This window comes from Lates calcarifer, linkage group LG12 (assembly GCF_001640805.2).
Source record: "Lates calcarifer isolate ASB-BC8 linkage group LG12, TLL_Latcal_v3, whole genome shotgun sequence".
In the NCBI taxonomy this organism is placed as follows: domain Eukaryota; kingdom Metazoa; phylum Chordata; class Actinopteri; family Centropomidae; genus Lates; species Lates calcarifer.
In genome coordinates, this window is record NC_066844.1 from 183,162 (window position 1) to 207,820 (window position 24,659).

The 24,659-nt window shown below is 47.8% G+C and overlaps 1 protein-coding gene across 1 annotated transcript; it reads left to right on the top strand.

Moving 5' to 3' along the window:
- Positions 1–967: 967 nt before the first annotated feature.
- pik3c2b (phosphatidylinositol-4-phosphate 3-kinase, catalytic subunit type 2 beta) lies at positions 968–23,194 on the top strand. The gene is given in 34 exon segments (XM_018687664.2): positions 968–1,307; positions 6,242–7,135; positions 8,957–9,057; positions 9,140–9,300; positions 9,390–9,409; positions 9,411–9,511; positions 10,735–10,846; positions 12,433–12,512; positions 12,604–12,667; positions 12,824–12,970; positions 13,050–13,083; positions 13,396–13,591; positions 14,732–14,854; positions 14,979–15,146; positions 15,346–15,460; positions 16,135–16,277; positions 16,766–16,954; positions 17,095–17,188; positions 17,424–17,518; positions 17,993–18,173; positions 18,268–18,375; positions 18,532–18,624; positions 18,699–18,828; positions 18,918–19,054; positions 19,142–19,311; positions 19,403–19,559; positions 19,637–19,746; positions 19,970–20,168; positions 20,656–20,780; positions 20,878–20,995; positions 21,265–21,343; positions 22,406–22,512; positions 22,683–22,811; positions 22,895–23,194. Coding segments are annotated over 33 exon segments (4,830 nt in total). The 5' UTR covers positions 968–1,307; positions 6,242–6,283; the 3' UTR covers positions 23,087–23,194.
- The last annotated feature ends 1,465 nt before the right edge of the window (positions 23,195–24,659 follow it).

The window sequence follows — 24,659 nt, forward strand, 5'->3', positions numbered from 1 at the left end:
CCTGCATGGGGTGGAGCTCATTGTCCATCAGGGTCCTCCTCTCTCCCACCACCTCCACCAGGTCGAGGGGGCACCCCAGGACAGAGCTGGCTTTCTTGATCAGCTTGTCCAGTCTCTGTCCGCTGTTGAGATGCTGCTACCCCAGCAGACCACTCCATAGAAGATGGTTGATGCCATAACTGTGTCTTAAAAAATCCTGAGGACTCCAAAGGACCTGAGTCTCCTCAGCAGGTAGAGTCTGCTCTGACCCTTCTAGTAAAGTGCAGTGTTGTTGTCTGTCCAGTCCAGTCTATTGTTCAGCTGAACACCCAGGTACTTATAAGATGTCACCATCTCAGTGTCTCTTCCCTGGATGTTCACTGGTGTTGGCGGGGGGTGGGGTGGGGTGGGGGGGTGTCTGCTCCTGCGGAAATCCACCAGTTCTTTGGTCTGAGGCAGTTCCACAGGCACCAGTCCACAGAGTCCTGCGTCAGTTCTCTGTGCTCCCTGTCATCCTCATTTGTGATGAGGCCGACGACTGCAGAGTTGTCAGAACTTTTGCAGGTGGCAGTGAGGTGAGTTATACCATCGGTAATCTACAATGTAAAATACTTAATAAACCATTAACAATAATTAGTGACCCACCACCCTCTCTTGTATCTTCTCATTCTTTTAATTTGATTTTTAATGTTTTGATGTTGTTTTTCTTTCTATTTAAGATATTTTTAATTCATTATTTAAAGCACTTTGTGAATTAAATAAACTTCACTGATTTACTTCCAATTAAATTAAGCCAAATTAAATTTACTTAATATTTAATTTAAAATTGTTTAATTGATTTTATGAGCGAGTTCATTCTTGATCTTAAGAGATAAAAATCTTTACTAAAGATCCACTTCCTCCCCCGCAGATGAAGACCGCGACCTTCAGCTGAAGTCTCTGGAAAAACTTGCTGACTGGAGGTTTATTTTGAAAGGTGACCAGAAGCTGTCTGTGTGTTTCCCGCCGGACTTGACGCTGGTCCTCCGCCGAGCACAGGCTGACGCAAAGCCGAAACTGTCGCCAGGGACCGGGCTCCAGAGCCACCGGAGCCGCCTCGCACTGCGGCCGCTTTGTTTAACCCGTGAACGGAGGCTGACGCAGCGGAGCCGGGGATCCGGTTCTTCCACCTGGATGTGAGCAGCACCGCCCGGACCGGTGCCCGGAGCCCGTTCATGTGTTTGGATCCACCAAGAGTCGACGGGGTCCATGTAATTTCTGGCAGAAAAGTGAACCGCTTTAAAATGGACACCGCCGCCCGCTCTCGGAGCCCGTAGACCGAAAGGCAGGTAAGAAGGCTGCTGGCGGGCTGCGGCCGCCCGGACACCGGACCGGTTCTGACCCGTTTCACCGAGCGGAGGGTGAAGTTCAGTCGGTTCTCTGCTGAGGGACAGCGCTGCTTCAGGAGAGGCGCTTTTCTTTGGAGGGAAGGTCAAACCAAACTCCATTCAAAAATCTGACAATTTAAAGTATCCGGCTCTGTGGTAAACTTCTGTTCCTGTCCAAATACGGCTGATTAATTTATGAAAATGTTTTTGGCCTACGGGTGAATTCGGCGCTAATATAATTGACCTAACAGAAGTTATTTGCAGTAGATTTCAGCCAAGGTTTGAGAAGTAGTTCGGGCTGCTCGCCACCGCCCTCCATGTCGGTCTGTGGGTGGAAAAACCCCGGAGGAACAGAGGTCGAACCGTGTTCAAAGTTCAGAATATTGTTCAAAAATTAACCGTGAGTTGGTGTAATGATCGTGTCCCGCTGTGAAACTCTGCAGGGGTGATTTTAAAATGGATCTGTCGGGTGTGGATGTTGGCCGGTGGATAAGGCCACGTTAAAGTGGCAGGTTTGTGAATGGAGTCTGGTTGTACGGTTTGTGTGTGTGTGTGTGTGTGTGTGTGTGTGGGACCGGGCAGTGAGTTGGCTGCAGCAGACAGTCGGAGGCTGCAGCTGCAGCAGGAGCAGCTGTCACACATCTCCATGATCCTCGCATTTACTTTAATGACGTCTGTCACCTGTCTCTGTCTGAGTCTGCGCAGTACGGCTCGTTAAAGAGAAACGTAGATTTTCTGTCAGACAGTAAACAAGCTAACTGCGCAGAGAAAATGCGCAGTGACCTTTCACTTTTCATATTTTCTATGACGTCATACGCACCTGTTGTGGTGGTAAACACACCTGACGTCACTGGCAGAGTTAAAGTTCATGTCAGAGCAAACCTGAACCCTGTGAGTGAAGCTGTGATGGTTCAGTCCAGGTCAGAGGTCAGTGCCTTGCTCGAGGGCAGAGGCAGAACCAAAGCTGATCATCTGTGATTGATAAGTGATCAGAACAGGTCAGGTGATCACAGACCCACCAAACCTGCAGGTAAAATCACCTGTCTTATCAATTGTCGCCATAGAAACCAGAGACAGGTGATAAACAGCAGCAGGTGTTTCTGATCGTCAGGTTTGATGATTAATCAGCTCAGACTGTGTGTGTGTGTGTGTGTGTGTGTGTGTGTGTGTGTGTGTGTTACTGTCTCTGTGAGGACCAGTCTCAGGTTTACACACTGCTCCGTCCTCCTCACTCTGAAGGTTCAGGTGAGAATCAGGTGAGAGGAGGAGGTCCTGATTGACTGCATCACTTCCTGTTGGTCCAGGACTCTCAGACCAGGTCTCCGTCTTCTGGTGTCTGATGGTTTAAACTGGGACACAGCTGGTTTGTTTGTCACAGGGTTCCTCTCTGGGGGGGGGGGGGTACCTCCTCTCCTCCCAGCATCTTCTGCTCCTCCCCACCCCCATCATCCCTCTGATCACCACCTCCCCCTCTCCTGGGGGGTCTGACATAGAGACAGAGGAGTCAGCCAATCAGAGAGCAGAGTGCTGAGAGATGGTTTAACCCTGTGTGTGTGTGTGTGTGTGTGTGTGTGTGCGCGCGCGCGCGTGCGCGTGTGTGCGCGTGTGTGTGGGTGAGAGGCAGTAATCAGAGAGACATGATTTCATCATCTGATTAGATGTATTGATAACAATGATCACAGATCAGATCATCTGATGTTCAATCAGTTCCTCAGTTACATACATATCAATATTTTAATAACGTGGTTCAGTTGTTCAGTTGTTGTTCAGTTGTTGTTCAGTTGTTCAGTTGTTGTTTAGTTGTTGTTCAGTTGTTGTTCAGTTGTTGTTTAGTTCAGTTGTTGTTCAGTTGTTGTTTAGTTGTTGTTCAGTTGTTGTTTAGTTGTTGTTCAGTTGTTGTTCAGTTGTTCAGTTTTTTGTTTAGTTGTTGTTTAGTTGTTGTTTAGTTGTTGTTCAGTTGTTGTTTAGTTGTTGTTCAGTTGTTGTTCAGTTGTTGTTCAAGTCAAGTCAAGTCAAGTCAAATTTTATTTATATAGCGCCAATTCACAACAGAAGTTATCTCGAGACGCTGTACATATAGAGCAGGTCTAGACCGTACTCTTTATCTTATAAGATTTACAGAGAAAACCCAACAGATCCCACCATGAGCAAGCACTAGGCGACTGTGGCAAGGAAAAACTTCCTTTTAAGAGGCAGAAACCTCGAGCAGAACCGGACTCAAGGTGGGCGGCCATCTGCCTCGACCGGTTGGGTTTAGACAGAAAGAGAGGGGGGTGGGGGAATGGGGTAGGAGAAAGACAACATTGCACATACACAGACTAAGTCAAAGTGTAAATAGTAGTAGTAATAATAGTAATAATAATAATAATAGTAATAATTATTATTACAGCTAAAGGAATAATAATGACAAACGATGGTACATTAATAGCACTAACACTATCAATAACACTAGTAAATGTTTTAATTATTGTTGCATCATGGGTTGAGCTGGATCATGGGAGCAGCAGGAGACTCTCCAGCTCTGGAGGCAGAACCCTGCAGTGAGAGACAGTAGAAGAGAGAGAGAGAGAAGCACAGCCTGGGCAGTAATGTGCTTGAGGGAAGAACACACAGTTAAAGTGATGCAGTGATATTAAGACAGTTAATAATAATCTCGTCGGCAGGACATCATGGACAACATTTACTAACTATTAATCTTAACTGATGCATTGAGACTGACCCAACCCGCCAAGGGAAAAATGGTATCCTGAAATAGGAACCAGAATAATGTGCTAGTTAAAAGTTAAGGCATAAAGATGAGTTTTTAGTTTGGATTTAAAGGCCTCAACTGAGTCAGCCTGTCTAATATCACTAGGGAGGTTGTTCCAGAGGAAGGGGGCCCGATAGGAGAAGGCCCTGCAGCCTGCTGACTTCTTTTTGACTCTAGGGACAGACAGCAGCCCTGCACTCTGAGAACGCAGAGCACGCGAGGGAATATAAGGGTTAAGAAGATCAGACAGGTATGAGGGGGCTAGCCCATTTAGAATTTTATAAGTCATTAAGAGAACTTTAAAGTCTGATCTAACATGAATAGGGAGCCAGTGAAGGGAGGCTAGAACTGGGGTAATATGGTCAAACCTTCTCGATTTGGTCAGCATTCTAGCTGCAGCATTCTGAACCATTTGCAGACTTTTAGTGCTAGTACGCGGTAGTCCTGAAAGCAAAACATTACAGTAATCCAGTCTAGAGGAAACAAAGGCATGGACTAGAATTTCAGCGTCTGCCATGGAGAGAAAAGACCGAATCCTAGCTATATTGCGTAGGTGAAAAAAGGCGGTCTTTGTAATGTCTTTAATATGCTGATCAAAGGAAAGAGTACGATCAAGTGTGACACCCAGATTTTTGGCTGTTGTACTTTGAGAGATAACACAGCTGTCAAGGGATATAGTTACATGATCGAACTGGTGTCTATATCGTGCTGGGCCAATAACCAGCATTTCTGTTTTGTCTGAATTAAGAAGCAGGAAGTTTTGAGACATCCAGCTTTTAACAGATGACAAGCAGATCTCTAATTCCCTAATTTGAGAGGCATTATCAGCCTTTATAGGCACATATAGCTGGGTATCATCAGCATAACAGTGAAAATTAATTCCATGACTCCGAATAATTTGGCCAATAGGAGAAATATATAGAGAGAAAAGCAGGGGGCCAAGAACAGAACCCTGGGGTACTCCATATTTCACATCAGAGAAGGCTGATATGGTGTTATTACAAGAGACACACTGAGTTCTGTCAGATAAGTAAGATTTTAACCAGCTGAGGGCCACGCCAGAGATTCCAAATCTATTTTCCAATCGGTCCATGAGTATACGGTGATCTACAGTATCAAAGGCTGCACTAAGATCAAGTAATATGAGCATAGAGGTGGAATCTGAATCTAGAGAGAGTAGCAGATCATTTACTACTTTAGCAAGTGCTGTTTCAGTAGAGTAGAGTCAGTTGTTCAGTTGTTGTTCAGTTGTTGTTCAGTTGTTGTTTAGTTGTTCAGTTGTTGTTCAGTTGTTGTTTAGTTGTTCAGTTGTTGTTTAGTTGTTGTTCAGTTGTTGTTTAGTTGTTGTTTAGTTGTTGTTCAGTTGTTGTTCAGTTGTTCAGTTGTTGTTCAGTTGTTGTTCAGTTGTTGTTTAGTTGTTCAGTTGTTGTTCAGTTGTTGTTTAGTTGTTCAGTTGTTGTTCAGTTGTTGTTTAGTTGTTCAGTTGTTGTTTAGTTGTTGTTCAGTTGTTGTTTAGTTGTTGTTGTTTAGTTGTTGTTCAGTTGTTGTTCAGTTGTTGTTTAGTTGTTGTTCAGTTGTTCAGTTGTTGTTCAGCGTTAAACTCAGTCCCTGTTTTTTTCTGTTTCTTCAGCTTCGTCGTTTCCTCCTCATTGTGTGTTTGCTTCCTTCCTTCCTTCTCACTGCACACACACACAACTTTGTGGGTCAGATCCCGGTCCTGGTCTTGGTCCTGATCCTGATCCTTTCATGTTAAACAGAGAAATAATAAATTAATGGATCAGCAGCAGTTTCTGTTAAATGTCTAAAGTTTTCCTGTGACTCCGTCATCATCGTCTTCAGAGACCTTTGCTCTGAACATGAGACTGAAACTAACTTTTATTGATTAACCTGCTGATTATTTTCTCAGTGAACTGATCAGTTAATCAATAATAATAAACGCTCCTGATCAATTCAGGAGAAAATCAATCTGCAGTTTCTCTGATCAGTTCTTCATATTTTTTTGTCCAGTCTGATGGTAAAGAACCAGGACCAGAACCAGAACCAGTACCAGGACCAGGACCAAACATTTCAGCTGAGAGTTTTAGTGTCTGATGTTTGAATTGATCAGGAGATTATTGATAAATCTGACAGCCTCCTCTCTCCTCAGCTGATCTCCAGCTCTTCCTCCTTCCCGCTCTGAGGAGGTGCCATGTCGGCGGCTCAGACCCAGAAGGAGTCTGGTGAGGGGGGGTGGAGCTGCCTGGAGGCTCTGGGTCTCAGTCAGAAGGAGCTGGTTCTGGCCGAGGCCCTGCAGATGGAGTATGATGCCCTCTCCAGACTCAAACAGGACAAGACCAGTCCAGGACCCGCCCAGACTGGATCCAGGGCTCCGGCCCAGACCCGCTCCAAGACCCCGAATCCTTCCATCGAACGCCCCCTACCCACCCCCAGCCAGCCCATCCCTGCCCCCCCAGGAGGAAGCCTGCTCAGGGGTCTGTCCGGATCGGACTCGTCCCTGAACCAGCCCGGAGGGTCCCAGTCCCCGCAGTCTGTCCCGGCCCGGGCAGTCCCTCCTCACGGCGTCAGAGAGTCCCTGTACATCCTGGACGATCCAGAGGTCAGCAAGTTCAGAGACTACTCAGGGTCCAGCCTTGGGGACTCGCTGGGATCTGGACCTGGGTTTCTTCCCAAAGGCTTCCCCTCTCTTCCAGATGACGTCCCCCCCGCCATCCCACCCAGAAATCCTATCCCCCCATCGTCAGGGTCAGAGAACCCCTTCCTGCCTAGCCGAGGGTCTACGGCTCCCCGGGACGTGAACCTGTTCACTCCGGATGTGGATCAGCCCAAAGTGACCTCAGGAGAGCTGAACTACGACAACATCAACGGCTCGCTGTCCCGACTTAATGGGAGCCGACCCGGGCCCCGAGGCCGCCGGGCCAACGGCGACCAATCGGGAAAGCCTGTGGCTCGGAGCAAGACCCTCCCCCCTCAGGTACCGCCCAGGACGTACGTACCCGTTCCCAAGAGCAACAAGAACCAGCGGCGGGTTTCTGCAGACCCGGTAAGCCCCAGCTTCCTGTTTCCTGTGTGAGGTCACAGGATGTCACCTGAAGTCTGACGTCACAACCAATGAAAATCCTGTTTCCTGGTCCAGCTTCTCTGAGTCGCTCCTGTTTTCAAGATGCTGCAGTGCTGAGTCCGTGTTAGCTCAGTTTGCTAATGTTAGCAGCCTCTGGTAAAAGCAGGTCCCCCTGATATCAGCTCTGGGTTTTACAGGTTGTTTCCTTCTATGAGCCGCATCTTCATGTTTCAGTTGTCAGTTCTTTTCTTTGCTGCTCAGCTGAGGTGAATAAAGCTGGTGTTAGCGAGCTGTTTTCATGATCTCTGGGCAGCACAGAAAAGGACTGGCAACTGAAACAGCTAGCTAGCTAACATAGCTAAAATTGTAGTTTGGCAAGGTTAGCTGGGTTTTTAGGTTAAAGCAGTAGAATGACAGTGAGTGGTTTCAGGTCTGTCCCAGCACTGACTCAGAGAAGTTGGACCAGGAAACAGGATTTTCATTGGTCCTCACATCAGACTCTGAGCTGAGGGTCCAGCTGTTTGTTTTATTTGTCAACAGTGAGGAACATGTGACGTTGTGTCAGCTGACAGACCGGTTCAACCTGCTGATATCTGAACCATCAGAGTTTATTTACCCAGAATCCTCTTTTCACTGTGAATCAGGTTTCAGAGTCACAGTGAAGACAGAGTCTGTAAAACAAGACAACAACATTTTTCATGTGTTAATAATGATCACATTAAGGTTCATGTTCTCTACAAAGACAGTGCCCCTGCAGCCCGCAGTCTATATTACCCATGATCCTCTTCTCCCTCTGGAGCAGGAAGTGACAAACAGACCAGACTCTGTTTCTAATTGTTGATATTTGCGTCAGTTTCCTGGATATCAGAGATGAACTCTGGTTTTCATCTGCTCTACAGTTGAGAATTACTCTGAACCTGATTCTCTGAAGTCGAATCACAGCAGACGTTTTCTCAGAGCATTTAAAACTTCCTGAGGACATTTCTTTCAGTTTGTCTCTGAAGCAGCAGCAGATTAAATCTCCTCTTCATGATAAAATCAGTGTAGACTCAGGTGAACTGACAGTCTGAAGCTGTAAACATCTGCTTCTGGGAGAAGCATTTAAAATAATCTGTAAACTGTCTGAACTCTGATGAGGAGGAGACGTGAGTTTCCTCTGGTGACGACTGTTCAGCTGCAGCTTCGTGTTGTTTCCTGGACGTCAGTGATGAAGAGCTGCTCCTCCTCTTCCTCTCAGATTAAATCCTTCCTCTCTCAGGTGAAACATGTTGACTTACAGCAGCTGTTTCCTGAACCTGAGTCACAGCTCTGACCTCTAATATCGAGAGAGTAATAAAACACCATCTGAACCTCAGCATTGTTCTGTATTTATACTGATCTCAGATCAGCTGAGTCACATGTTTTTACTGTTATTAATTATTGATTAATATTCAGTTATTCAGGTTAGAATTGCAGCTCTTTATTCATTAGTTTATGAAACGTTACAGATAAATTTTTAGCCTCTTCTGCCTGATCATTATATTACTGACTGAGATTTGATCTGTTTGATCAGTTATTGATCCTCAGAGGTGACGTCTTTAAACCTGGGCGAACTCAGAGACTCATTGATTAGTTGATCGATTAATCAATTAAAATATTCACTGGTTCCAGTTTCTCTCACGTCAGGATTATTAATCTGAAGACGACACAAAGGACATTTATTACGACTTTGTCACATGTTAGAGTTCTGACGCTACCTGTCCTCTGATTGGTCAGCTCTGATAGTACCTGTCCTCTGATTGGCTGGCTGTGTGTGATTGACAGGTGTCTCTGGGCTCCAGAATGAACGGGTTTGGATATGAACTGTTCCAGGTATCGGAGGAGAGAGATGAGGAGGTGGCGGCGTTCTGTCACATGCTTGACGTGTGAGTAACCAGACCTGATCCTGATCAGACCTGATCCTTTAAACCAGGTCGTGGTAGACTAACCTTCTCTCTGTGTCTCCAGGTTGCGTTCGGCGTACCCTTACACCGACCGGTCGAAGAATGCCGGCTTCGTCTGGTCGCCGTCTGTTGGTCACGAGGAGCTTCACCAGGGTCTTGGGGTCAGTGTGAGGGTCACGGTCATCAGCGAGCACTTCAGAGAACCGCTCACCTTTACCTGTGACGGTAAGACCTGAGAAATCACACGTTACTGCAACATGTCCGGTCCTGACCTCAGAGTCTGGTCCTGACCTCAGAGTCTCTGTCTCCGTCAGGTTCGTCCACCGTGGACCTAGCTGATCTACCAGACTCTGTGTTACGCTCAGGACGATCTGGATCACCTGGACGTGGACGAGTACCTGCTGAAGGTCTGCGGACACGACGAGTTCTTCAACAAGTAAGAACCTCAAACCTCCAGAGGACCTGGTCTGGGTCCTGCTGTCGGACTGAAAACATGTTTGTTTGGAGTCTGAAGGCTTGTTCTTGATCCTGGACTTAGGTCTCACCTGGATTGTAGAGAGTCCAGGTGTTTGTCCAGGTGAGTTTGGAGTCAGTCTGAATCATCTGGTCCACATGGAGCTGACAGTCCTGCAGCTGATCCAGGTCCAGGTCCAGGTCCAGGTGTTTATTGAGTATTTATTGTTGTGATCCAACACAAACACCTGGAGAGGTGACTTTTAGTTTGAACGTGTTTGTCCTCATGTGTGATGAGACATTAGAGGAGTGTGTGTTACTGGTGGACGTTGTGTTCAGTCAGTCGTCACATGATGGAACCCCCCCCCCCCCCCTCATGTTTCTTGCTTGATCAACAAACCATCATTTCTCTAAAAACTCAGTTTCACATCGTCACAGTTCTTGTGTCAGTTCCTCTGTAAACACTGAAACACTTTCAGCAGCTGAGACCCCAGAGCATCATGGGAACTCCAAACCTTACAGCACAATAACAGAAAGAAGACACACAATAATAATATTAAACTTTATTGTTCACACTGCAGAGTAACAGTAGTTACATCTGCCCCCCCCCCCAGAGTAAACCAGCAGTAAAATAATAAACTAACAGAAACACTGATCTGTGGTCTGTGGTTCAGACTCATAATAACAGACTGAGCTGAACTGTGGCTGCTGCTAAACCACACACACACACTCACACTCACACACTCACACACTCACACACTCACACACACACACCACACACACACACACAGCTAACTTTATACACTGCTGAGGACCCTCACTGATACAATCCTCAGCCCTGAACACACAGATCCTCAACCTGGAACCACAGACCAGGTCTGAGGATTGGACCACATGTGTGAAGAGCAGATCGCACTGGAGACGACAGACCAGGTCTGAGGACTGGAGAGATGGTGAGAGAGAGAGAGAGAGACAGACAGAGAGAGAGAGAGAGAGAGAGAGAGGGAGAGAGAGAGAGACAGGGTGTTTCAGTCTAATATTCTGAGCGATGATGACATCACTTCCTGTTCTGGAACAATAACTGAACTATAACTGCCACAGTCTGTTATCACTGACCTACACACTGTTACTGACATCCTGTCTGTCTCTCTGTCTCTCTGTCTCTCTGTCTCTGACCTGTCTGTCTCTGACCTGTCTGTCTCTCAGCTCTCAGACTCTGGCAGGTCTGGAGTTTGTTCAGCAGTGTCTGAAGTTCGACTGGGACGTTCGACTGTTTCTGACCAGGAGATCAGCTGTGAACACTGAGCTGTCCCGCACGGTCTGAACACACACACACACACACACACACACACACACACACACACACACACACACACACACACACGTCTGGAGGTCAGAGTCAGAAACTGCTTACAAATCTCAGGATGATGACGTCAGAGACACAGTGCATTATGGGTCGTTTGTTCCCACAGAGACAGAGGCTGTGTTCGAAATGGCATACTAACGTTCTGCCTACTACATACTCAAACCAGTATATACTGTATACTGCCTACTAAATGAGCGTTTAAGTAGGTGGCCGTTCACACTGAAGCATACTACCAGTATCCCAGAATGCATTTCACACCACCGGCGGCATCAGCAACAACTGGCGGCGATTTAAAGCAAATATTTTTCCCGTTTATTGATCGTTTCTCTGTCCTTTTAGTACATTGGATTATTTTTTTAGGCGAACAATATTGCCATATAGATTTATAATTTGTGTTCAGTTAGTGTTATAAACTCCTGTTTATAAATCTGCTCTGAAGTTTTCGGAGTTCTGGGGAGAGCCGCTGGTCCAGCCTGCCTTGTTTACTGCCGTTATCCTGGGTCCGAGGCTTCAGTTATGCCTCTTTCCAGCCACCTGCTGTCACTCACAGCAGGGAGACGACAGAGGCGATCGGCTCTTCGTCTGCGGTACATTATCCAGATGTACATCAATTCTGGATTTCCCTCAGAAGTATTAACACACAATAAAGTTTTAATCAGATTGCTAGCTCCTAGTAAATCAATGTGATGTGAACTGCTAAGACTGGGGGAAAGTAAGAAGAAAGAAAGAAAAGAAAAGGTCTCTTTCATTAAAATCAGTTATTATTATTACTATTATTATGATGATTTTTATATATTGCTTATAAGAAGATCCGTCATTGTACGCCGTCTGACGGAACGCAATGCATTGTGGGGCGGTTGAGTATATCCAGTAAGCATCACGGTGCATACTCTGAAATTCTTGCCGATTTAGTACACATCCGGGCATTTCTCGCGTACACAAAATTTGCATACTATTCGCAAACAGTTGTTGTACTGCCCTGTGTGATGTGTTCTGTCTGTATTTGCTGCTGGAAATGTAATTTCCCCGAGGGAGTCATCCCAAAGGGATCAATAAAGTCTGTCTAAGTCTAAGTCTAAGCCTGAACACACTACATACTAACTTTGACGTCAGACTTAGTATGAATAGTACGTTAGTATGTGGGTTCAAACACAGCCAGACTTTGGTTTTAGATGAGAAAGTGAAACCTGTTAAAGAGCAGACTTCACTTTCTCTCTGTCACTCACTTCATTCTTTGTCCTCTGTCGCCATCTGTCAGTGTTTTGGTTCTGTGTGAACAACAACATGAAGGCGACTACCCAGAATGCAATGCGTCTCCCATTCTCTCTTTCTGCTGATGTTATTAATATTAATAATATTCCTGAGCTGAAGCCTCAGGTGTCAGAGTTTAATCGACCAAAACAACATGTTGATTCTTGTTTCCTCTGTCTGAGGCGCTCTGCTATTGGCTGGTACCAGGTGATGTCAGCAGAGACCAGCCAATAGCAGAGGGCCAGGTCAGTAATGTGGCTCAGGCTCATTGATGCTCTGACCAACAGAAAGAAGATGATGAGATGGCGTCCACCATGAACCACAGCATCCTGCTGCAGGAGCGACCAATCAAACAGACAGTCACCAGGTGAGGGGGCGGGGCCTGGACCACACACAGATCTGATTGGTTGAACTGGGAGAGCAGGAAGTGATAATAATAATAATACTGTGTTGGTCAGGGAGGCTCTGACTCTGCTGTTGGACACGTTTCACAATGAGGCTGAGTCCTTCCTGCTGTCAGAGGTAACACACACACACACACACACACACACCTGTCTGTCTGTACTTTTGAGGACCCTCGTTAACATCATGACCCCTGACCCTCACGTCCTCACTTCGCTCCAGGCCAGTTTATCCTCATGGTTTAAATCTTGTCTCTTCTTCGCTGCTGTTTTGAAGGTGGAGCTACCGCTGCACGTTGAGCGTCTCGTCCAATCAGTGAAGGCGCTCTGCAGCTCGTTAGCTGCCGTGGAAACGACTGACATCACCTCCGCCCTCAACCAGCTCCCAGCATGCCCCTGTCGCCTGCAGCCCAAAGTCCTGAAGGTGAGAGATGCTGAGTGTTTTCACAGCTGAGTTTTTTCAGTCTGTCAGAGTCCTGATCCTGTCCTCTCTGTCCTCCCAGGATGCATCAGTGCTGGCGCTCCGAGAGAACAGAGGTTCGTACAACACCACAACAACAGCACAACAACAACACAACATAAACAACATGTTAAAGGGTCAGTCCGCCCAAATCACAACACGTTATATTTCCTCTTGTTTCCATCTTCGAGTTTAATTCATCAGACTTTTTATGTAGATAAATCAAACACAAAATGTTCAGTCATGAAAACAGCTTAAATGTCCCAGAAAAAGTCCCGGAAAAGTCCTGGAGTTCGACAGGGTAAACCCTGACACAGGAAGTAGTTGTGGTGAGGCAGCAGGATGTGAGGTGAGGGTCCTGACGGTTCGGATGTGTCGTCGTTTCACAGAGAAAGTGGTGGAGAAGCTGACGGCGGCCATCTTGGATCTGGTGGAGCTGTACTGCAGCACGTTCAACGCCAACTTCCACACGACGCCGCAGAGTCACAGCTGCACGGCGCCGATCCAGGAGGCCGGCCTCGTCACCAACGTCCTGTCCTTCAATGTGTACGCTGCCCACAGGATCCCCATCACCTGGGCCACCAGGTAACACACACACACACACACACACAGAGGAACATGTGAGTGTGTGTTGCAGACACAGCGACCCCCTCAGGCTGCAGCGAGCATCACAGTGTGAACAGACAGACTGATGATTCAGCTGTTCTCAGACCAGCACAGAGACTCTGTGTGATCCTGAAACAAAGCAGCTCAGACTGAGAGCTGCCGCCCCTCCCCCACCCACCACACACACACACACACACACACACACACACACACACACACACACACACACACACACACACACACAGGGCTTCACTCAGACAAAGAGCTGACTGCCTGGGAACCAGACCTGACCTTTGACCTCTGAGAGGAGGCAGGGTTAGGGCTTCGCCTGACACCTGTCTGTCAGCAACACACACACACACACACACACACCATCTGTGTGTGTGTGTCTGTGTGTGTGTTTGAACATTAATTTTCGTGCAGGTTGGTTGAATGTAAACTGACTCTGGATCAGCAGGTGAAGAGTCACAGAGAGAGAGCTACTGATTGATCACTGATCAGATTGTCTGGTAATCTATTGATAAACAGTTGTATAGTCAGATAATTCAGAGAATGAAGAACCATTTGAACAGTTTGTCTCTGACTCTCAGGTGTTTGAACTCACCTGGATCATTCAGCTCAGGTGTTCAGATCAGTGCCTGAGGAGCAGGAAGGAGCAGGGTTTCTGTTTGTCTGTTAACGTCAGTGAGGCTGCAGCGCCCCCTGCAGGTCTCCTCCTCTGATCTGATCTGACCGCAGAGTGTGAGCTTTTATTTTGAAATATGAGTGTGTGTGTGTGTGTGTGTGTGTTCAGATGAAAGAGGCTCTGATGAACAGTAAATGGAGCTCAGCAATACTTTTCATTTGACTCAGACTTTTCCTCCTCCAGCTGCTTTGAGATCAGCTCTGTCTCTAATAAACTGTGAAGAAGATTATTGATCCACAGTTTAAACATTTGCACTGAGATTAACCGGATGCAGAGGTTTTTTATTGATCGGAGCAGATTGATCAGTCACCTGTCTGTCACCTGTCAGCTGATCTGGAGTCAGATTCATCAGGTTTTGCCGTAGCTTTTTTTAACAAACCTTTCTGTGACCTCATCATGACATCATGTCCCTGTCCTGTTCTCTGATTGGTCAGTTACGAGGGTTTCTTCCTGTCCTGCTCTCTGACTCATGGAGGGGCGGAGCTCTGTGCTCCGCAGCACACCAGCAAACAGTCAGTCAGCAAATACCTGTTCCACCTGGTGGTGTGGGACCAGAGGTGTGTATCTGAGCTGAGTCTCACCTGAAGTAAATTATTGTGTTGTTCACACTCAAAAGACGCCTTACACTGAAACACAGGACTGCCTCCCCTCACTGACCTCCCTCTGCCCCCCCGCCCCCAGGGTGTGTTTCCCGGTGCAGATCAACCAGCTGCCCAGAGAGTCTCAGCTGACGGTGATTCTGTTTGCCAGCCCCCTGCCCCCCCCTGGAGGAGCCGAGGACAAGGGGAAGCAGCGTCGCAGCATCGAGGCTCTGGGCTGGGTCACCATGCCGCTCTTCAACTTCAGACAGTGAGTCACATGACACCCCCACACAGAAAGTCACAGCCAACAGACTGTCCAACCCATTATGCTAAGCTAGGCTAGCTGTTTCCCCCTGTTTCCAGTCTTGATGCTAAGCTAAGCTATCAGCTGTAGCGTCATACTTCCTGTACAGATCAGTGTGTGTGTGTGTGTGTGTGTGTGTGTGTGTGTGTGTGTGTGTCTGCAGCATCCTGACATGTGGCAGGAAGTTATTGGGTCTGTGGCCTTCAACCCCAGGGAGGACAGGAAACGCCCGGACCAGTTCACCAAACTTCAGCCAACCAGACAGTGTGATACTACAGGTACACACACACACACACACACACACACACACACACAGACCTCTGTTTCCTGTGTCTCTTCCTCTGCTGTTAAATTCAGTAAAATCTTTGTGTAGTTTGGTTCCAGTTAAAGCAGATGAACAGTCAGTGTTCAGGTAAAGACACAGACTGAGGTGAGACAGACAGGTGTGTGCAGGTAAAAACAACAGGAAGTGTTGTTTGTTTGTTGATCTGATCCAGTGTGACCTTTCAGAATAGCAGCTCAGAGGAAACAGAGGCTGCAGAACCTCATTCAGAATCCTCCTGTTTTTAACTTTCCTTCAGTGTCACAGTGAAACAGTGAGAGCTGTCTGAACATCCATGATACACTGACACCAGGAGCTGATCACAGAGAGTTCAGCTGCTCTGAAACTGATGGAAACAGAAACAGGATGAAAACATGTGGTCGCCAGCGACTGAGGCTGTGACAGGAAAATAAACTCAGCTCAGATCTAAGGCCTTTGTTTCAGTGCAGTCGACTGAGTTTAACACACACACACACACACACACACACACACTCTTCACTGATTCAGTGTTAAAGAGCCACTGCACTCAGCGCTCCCTCTGCTGGAGGACAGATGAACTACACCAGACTGAAAGATCATGATTCTCTCTCTCTGTCTCTCTGTCTCTCTTTGTCTGTCTCTCTCTCTCAGGTCGACTTTCCGACCTCATCCTTCGAGGTCCGGTTCAGTACCCCCCCCCCAGCAGACTTCTGTCCTCAGTATGACTTCTCCAGACTGGACACCATCAGTCAGATCCAGCTGCAGGACGTCCTGCACAAGAAGGCCTTCTTCTGGTCAGACACACACACACACACAGTAACAGATGTGTTTCCCTCTGTTCTTCTTCTGTGGTGTAAATGTCAGTAAGAGTCTGAGGATTAGGTCCAGGTGTGTCAGCCAACAGACACAGGAGCTGCTGCCCCCCCCGATCAGTGTCACAGTTTCAGTATGAAAACATAAAAAACTACAGCCACCTCCTTCCTCCCTGATCTGTCAGCTTGGTTCAGGTGTGGACAGAGGTCAGATCAGAGTCTCTGGTCAAACTACTCTGTCAAAGACAGAAGGTCTCTCTCTGTGCAGTGTGGATCAACACGACTCCTCCAGATCTTTTAACAGATTAAAAACTGATTCACTTTGTACCAACAGCAGCAGCTCCTGAAAACACAGTTCGATGTTTGAGTTACAGTTACAGCTGTGATCACAGAACTGACAGTGGTCTCTGTGTGGACCCAGCTCCAGGTCCTGGTCCAGGTCCAGTGTAACCTGTGTTGTACCTGTGCAGGTTGACGGCGGAGGACAAGCGTCTGCTGTGGGAGAAGAAGGCGTTCTGTCAGTCTGAGAGCGCAGCGCTGCCTCTGGTCCTGGCCAGCGCCCCCTGCTGGGAGTGGGCCTGTCTGCCCGACATCTACGCCCTGCTGAGGCAGTGGGCCTGCCTGGGTCACCTGGATGCCCTGGGACTGCTCCACGCCTCGTACGTCCCTGCTCACTTGTCCTCACCTGTTCTCATTTCAGTCTCACTTATCCTCACCTGTTCTCACCAGAGTCTCACCTGTCCTCACCTGTCCATCTCAGGGTCAGAGCACCTGAGTGAAGTCATCTCCTGTGTTTCAGATTCCCAGACCAGGAGCTGCGGAGGACGGCGGTCCAGTGGATGGACTCCATCTCAGACCCGGAGCTGCTGGACTTCTTGCCTCAGCTGGTCCAGGTAACGATGACAGAGTCAGACCTGATCGGGTTGGTTCCTGATCCCAGACGGACTTCCTGTCATGTGTCTGTGGCGCCGCCCCCAGGTCAAAGGTTGAAGTGCAGAGATGCTCCAGTTTACTCACCTGATTACTGAGATCTACCTCCAGGTGCACCTGTAACACAGATAAAACACCTGGATCTGTAGAGTCTGTGACAGACCTGATCCTGATCCTGATCCTGTGTCCCTGTCTCAGGCTCTGAAGTACGAGTGTTACCTGGACAGCTCCCTGGTCCGCTTCCTCCTGCGTCGAGCCATCGGAGACATTCGCATCGCTCACTACCTCTTCTGGTGATTCACTGATCTACACTCTGTCAGGATCAGGTCCAGACCTGAATCCAAACCTGAACCACATCCCAACACACAACAACAAGTCAGACACATCAACACTCTGTGTTTATTAATCTGCACGGTACCATCCACCTGTTCAGTCTGACGTCAGGGCCGACTAAAATCCTGTTTCCTGCTCCAACTTCTCTGAGCTCCTGCTGTCCAGATGCTGCAGTGCTGAGTCCTGCGGGTGCAAACGTTAGCGTTAGCTTGCTAAAAACCAGGCTAACACGGGACACAGCACTGCAGCTTCTGGACAACAGGAGCAACTCAGAGAAGTTGGAGCAGGAAACAGAATTTTAGTCGGCCCTGACATCAGACTGAACAAGCAGGTAGAGTTTATACTGATCCACCTGGTTCAGGAGGTCCACACAGACTGGTTCAGACCAGGATCTGGGTCAGTTCAGTTCAGTTTGTTGTGTCCCCATCTCTCAGGCTGCTGAAGGACAACTTGCAGGACAGTCAGTTCAGTGCTCGGTATCAGCACCTGCTGGCCGCTCTGCTCTGCTGCGTCGGTCGGGGTCTGAGGGACGAGTTCGACCGTCAGTGCTGGCTCGTCTCCATTCTCTCCAGGGTGGCTCACAAAGTCCGGGACGCCACGCCGTCCAGCAGACAGGTGCGGAGGACACAGACACACCTGGAGAGTAAAGATTCATTGATGGAGAGTTGACTGCTCCAGGTGTGAGTCCAGGTGTGTTTGTGTGTTACAGTCGGTGCTCAGAGAGGGTCTGGAGGAGATGAAGCAGTTCTTCTCCATGAACAGCAGCTGTAGACTTCCTCTGAACCCGGCGCTGCTCGTCAAAGGAATCAACATCCAGGTACAGAACCAGACCCACATCCACCTGGAGCAGCACACACACCTGCTGACATTCACTCACTCACCTGTTCATCCTGTGGGAGGTCTGGTCTCTGACTCTGGATCAGGTTCTGGTCTGAATGTGGTTCCTCAGTCTGACGTTGTTTCCTGTTTACAGTTGTGTTCCTTCTTTAACTCCAACGCTGTCCCGCTCAAACTGTCCTTCCAAAACCTGGACCCTATGGGAGACCACATCAACGTCATCTTCAAGGTAATGACACCTGAATCTGAATCTGATCTACAGACCAACCTCTGTGACCTCTGACCTCTGTCCTCTGTGTCCAGTCAGGAGACGACCTGCGGCAGGACATGCTGACTCTGCAGATGATCCGCATCATGAACAAGATCTGGATCCAGGAGGGTCTGGACATGAGGATGGTCATCTTCAAATGCTTCTCCACCGGCAGAGGACGAGGTGAGCTCACTGCAGGTGGAAACCACAGCTGGACAGGTGTGGTTACCTGTTCTCAGGTGTGATTGACAGGTGTGTTTACCTGTCCTCAGGTATGGTGGAGATGATTCCTCACGCTGACACTCTGAGGAAGATCCAGGTCGAACACGGAGTCACTGGATCCTTTAAAGACCGGCCACTAGCTGACTGGCTGCTGAAACACAACCCCACTGACGAACAATACGACAAGGTAACACACTCACCTGTACACACTCACAAAATGAACAGTCAAACTGTGATGTCAGGCCTGACCTCTGACCTCTGCGTGTGTGTCCAGGCGGTGGAGAACTTCATCTACTCGTGCGCCGGCTGCTGCGTGGCAACCTACATCCTGGGAATCTGCGATCGCCACAACGACAACATCATGCTGAAGACCAGCGGTCACATGTTCCACATCGACTTCGGGAAGTTCCTGGGACACGCTCAGATGTTCGGGAACATCAAACGGTGAGAGGACTGACGTGTTCGCAGGTATATGAGTAACTTTCTGTTGGTCTGGATTGGTTGAACCCTGATGTGGGTCATGTGACTCGTGCAGGGACCGCGCCCCCTTCGTCTTCACCTCCGACATGGCGTACGTCATCAACGGAGGAGACAAACCGTCGAGTCGTTTCCACGACTTTGTGGATCTGTGCTGCGAGGCCTACAACCTGATCAGGAAACACACACACCTGTTCCTCAACCTGCTGGGGCTGGTGGGTACAACACACTCACACACACACACGCACTCTCTCTCTCACACACACCTGAATCTGAACATCTGTGTGTGCAGATGTTGTCCTGTGGGATCCCTGAACTCTCTGATCTGGAGGATCTGAAGTACGTCTACGACGCTCTGAGACCTCACGAGTCTGAGGCTGACGCCACCATGTACTTCACCAGGTATACACACACACACACACACACACACACACACAGATAATCAATAACAGATATTGATTATTGTCTGTTTACAGTCAGAACCTGTGCTGCAGTTTACAAACAGATGTTTGGTCCTGGAAACTGTTTTAAAGTCATTAAAAGGTCATATAAAGGTCATTGAAGGAGTTGAACCAGCTGATCGGTTCTTTAACCCCCCCCTCCCCTCCCCGTCTCACCTGTTCAGGTTGATTGAGTCCAGTCTGGGCAGCGTTGCCACCAAACTGAACTTTTTCATCCACAACCTGGCTCAGATGAAGTTCGCCTCGTCAGAGGATCGACCCACACTGTCCTTTGCTCCCAGAGTTCACACGGTGAAGAGCGACGGCCTCATCAGGAGCCTGTACATCTGCAGACACATCCGCACCGCTGCCGCCAAGGCCTACGTGAGTCCTGCTCAACCAGTCTCCAGTAGTAAAAAGCTAATGTTAGGCTATAAACCAACTCCACCACGGTCACATGACGTCAACGTCTCCACCACTAAGCTTCCAACTGGTCATTTCATTTAGCTCTGAGCTCTTCTACAAAAGCCTTTCTTCTTAGAAAGTTAGTGAGAGTTTGAAAGAGCGTGAGTAGAAACACAACGAGGCTGTAAAGGTGGACTGGTGAGTAGATGGGTTTTCATGTTAACGTCCCCGACAACCTCTGTAGTCTCATTTAGACACTCGTTAGCAACCGCCTTTTTTAAGACACGTAAAAGCTTCAAACATCAGGAGTGGGGGATTTACTGACCCATTTTATGTCGGAGAATAAAACCGACATTTAACCAGAAACACACTGACTCTGGGACGAGGGGAACAGGAAGTGATGACATACAGGTGTCAGCTCTCACCTGATCTGTGTGTGTGTGTGTGTGTGTGTGTGTGTGTTCAGGCGTTCGTGGTGAAAGTGGAGAGGGAGGGGCAGCAGGAGGTTCAGCTGGTTCAGAGGACGTTCGAGGAGTTTCATGAACTTCACAGTAAAATGAGGCTGATCTTCCCCTCGTCCAGACTGCCCAGGTAGACAACTACTACACACAGACATATGTGTCTGTAAACTCTGTCACCGTGGAAACAGAGGTAACTCTACTCTTGCTCCTCTTTGTCCTGCCCACAGCTTCCCCAGCCGCTTCGTGATTGGTCGGTCTCGAGGTGAGGCGATGGCCGACAGGAGGAAGGACGAGCTCAACGGCTACGTCTGGCACCTGATCCACGCCAGCCCTGAGGTGGCCCAGGTCAGTCCCTGTCCTGGGCCTAGTTTTATTACTGCCTCATGTAATCCTGTAAAGTAACAGATTACAGTTAGAGCCTGTGGAGAGAGGCCCCCCGTCTGTTCTCACTCTGATCCATCACTTCCTGTCTGAGTCATTTCATCAGTGCTTTTATTATGGTGACGTCTGGACTTCCTGTCGTTAATGATCCATCAGACAGACTGTGTGTGTGTGTGTGTGTGTGTGGTGTGTGTGTGTGTGTGTGTATGTGTCTCTGTCTCTGTGTGTTACAGTGTGACCTGGTCTACACCTTCTTCCATCCTCTTCCCAGAGACGAGAGACCAGGATCCACAGCCTCCAGTAAACCTGCAGGTAAACACACACAGAGACACAGCAGCAGCAATAACAACAACAACAGTAAAGTCAGGTGTTTGTGAACTGAGCTGGATCCTCCTGGACCCAGGTTCATGAGAACCTGAAGTTAAACTCAAACATGAACAGAAACACTTCCACTGTGTTATCACACCAGAGATTAGACAGGCCCGTTGTGGCATAGAGTCTGACTCATGAGAACCTGTTAAAGTTTAACAGAGTGTTAAAGTCCAGACTGAGTCTGGTGTAACTGGTTTAATCAGGTGATAGAGGAAACTTCAGCTTCTTCTTCCTCAGCCTCAGTCTGACTTCATCTGTTCACTTCAATAAGGATTTAAAGGCTGAAAAACTTTATGAAGTTCAGGTCATTTCCTCTGAGTATCAGCTTCACTGTCACAGTTAAAACATGTCAGAGGATTCAGGCTCAGTGCATGATGGGATATGTTGCCTGGTTAGTGACCATCAGTTGTACACTACATTTCACAATACATTGTGGCATACACAGAGTCCTTTGTGCAGGGTTTAATAACTCTCTCTGTCCACTCAGACTGACAGTGAGTGAGAGGAGACTTAACAGAGGGTGGAACATTTCTGTTAAATTTCCAGAAACTTTCCAACAGGAATAAACTGGAAATGTAACGTCACTGTAGCTGTAAAATAAAACCTGTTGGTTAAATCTATGCATTTATACTGTAGCTAACTGCTAAATCAGAGATGCTAAATGTGAGCTAGCTAAATGAATAGAAGCAGATGAATTCTCCTCAGTCAGCTGCTGAATCAAACTCTAACCTACAGTCTGTGAACTGAGCTAGCACCATGACAGCTAGCACCATGACAGCTAGCCTCTTAACCTGTCAATCAGATGCTGTTAGCTAGCTCACATTTAGCATCTCTGATTTAGCAGCTAGCTGCTGTATAAACACATGTAGATTTAACCATGAACTGAGTCTGAACTGTTTTGAAATGTTGGAGGATCTTTGCTCAGGATCTGATGTCTCTGTGTGTGTGTGTGTGTGTGTGTGTGTGTGTGTGTGTGTGTGTGTGTGTGTGTGTGTGTTGCAGAGATCCAGTGGTCTCCAGCTTCAGGGAAAGAGCTCGGTGAAGTCAAACTCTCCATCTGCTACAAGAACGACAAACTCTTCATCATGGTCATGCACATACGAGGACTGGTCAGTCTGAGTGTGTGATTATTGATTATTGATTGGAGCAGTCATTGATTAATCTGATCTGTTTGTTCATGATAAACTCAGCTGGGCTTCCTGTCTGAGAGTCATGTTCTGATTCAGACGTTCTGATTGGCTGTGTGTGTGTGTGTGTGTGTGTGTGTGTGTGTGAGCAGCAGCCCCTGCAGGACGGGACAGACCCGGACCCCTACGTGAAGCTGTACCTGCTCCCAGACCCTCAGAAGACCAGTAAGAGGAAGACCAAGGCGGCGCGGCGCACCTGTAACCCCACCTACAACGAGATGGTACGACCCGACCCGGAGTCACACAGTCCTGGCCTCTGATTGGCTGTCAGCTGACGGCCTCTTTGTCTCTTTGTTTCCTGCAGCTGGTGTATGAGCGGATCCCTCGGGGGGACCTGGACCAGAGAATGATCCACCTGCGGGTCCTGGGTGACGGGGCGTTTTGGGAGAACACCCTGCTGGGAGAGACCTTCATCCCCCTGAAGAACCTGGTCCCGGGTCAGCACTGGGTGGACTGGCACCAGCTGGGCGCCGCCGGCTCTGACCCCGCCCACTGACCCTGCCCACTGACCGACAGGAAACAGGAAGCAGGAAGTGGTTGATTTAAAGGAAGAGAAGAAAAGAAGTGGTTCTCCTCAGGAGGAGGACGGAAGAAAAAAGAAAAATCCCTTCAAAGCCTTGACGCTGATCCTCCCTCTGTGTGCGGGAGTCAAAGGTCAAAGGTCACTTCACTGACATCATCACTTCATTTTAGGCGGTTCTTAAACACTGAAGACGACATTAACACAAACCTGCTCATTTTACTGGATTAAAATAATAATTGATTTAAAGCAGTGACGTAACGTTAACGAGTTCAACTAATGAGTTTTTAAGTAAAGGTTTTTAACGTGAACTCTAATCAACTTTAACTCCACAGGATCACATGACCATGAGTTAGATTCTAGATTTTTAAGATGTTTTAAGGCCGAATGAAAAAGGGTAAATTTAAATGAACTGATCAGAGGATTCAGACAGGAAGTGATGTCATACTCTGCGGTTCTGACGAGGCTCAGTTTCTCTGTGTGAAGCTGAATGAGCCTGAAATCATCATTTCATTCAGGAAGACAAGAGAAACGACTCACACAGAGGCATGCTGGGAAATGCACACTGAGGTGGATGAAGGTGGAGAAATCGTTGATTTGCAGCGATGAAGAGGAAACGTTCACTGTTCAGAACCTGGTTCACATTTTACTCAGTTTTACTGTAAATGAAAGAAACTTTTTAAAGTGTCTGAATGTTTCCATCTTTCTGCAGAAATCAGTGAAAAACTGAATCATACCAGAAAAAACAATCCGTTTATGGCCAGTTGAGTTATTTTTCGGGACTTTTCCAGGACTGGAAATCTGCATCAAGGAATTCCAGCCACAATTTTCTGCAGCTTTTTATGACCGGAGATTAAAACTTGATTCAAACAAAAACTCACAGTAAGAGAAGAGTTTGACCTTTGTGTTTGTGTACATACAGAGCTTTAGCCTTCATGTTGCTAACAGGAAGTGGCTGTAGCCTTCATGTTGCTAACAGGAAGCGGCTTTAGCTTCATGTTGCTAACAGGAAGCGGCTTTAGTCTACGTGTTGCTAACAGGAAGCGGCTTTAGCCTTCATGTTGCTAACAGGAAGCGGCTTTAGTCTACGTGTTGCTAACAGGAAGCGGCTTTAGCCTTCATGTTGCTAACAGGAAGCGGCTTTAGTCTACTTGTTGCTAACAGGAAGCAGCTTTAGCCTTCATGTTGCTAACAGGAAGCATCGTTAGTCTACTTGTTGCTATCAGGAAGAAGCTTTAGCCTACACGATGCTAACAAGAAGAAGTTTTAGCCTACACAATGCTAACAGGAAATAGCAGGTTGGACCAGGCCTGTGTTGGAGCTACAGACTGGAGGTTATTTTTATAGTGCGGATGTGGATTTGATTGTGAATCTTTGAGGTGGATCTGCTCTGCATGAGATCTTGTTAGAGTCCAGGTCCTGGAGTGTCCTCTCAGATCTGATCTCCTCTCGGCTGAGTTTCTACATTTCATTCCTCTGCCTGTGATTTTGTATTTTTTGGGAAAGTAGTTTTGTGGCTGTTTTTAAAGCTGCCTCTCTGGGTTTTGAT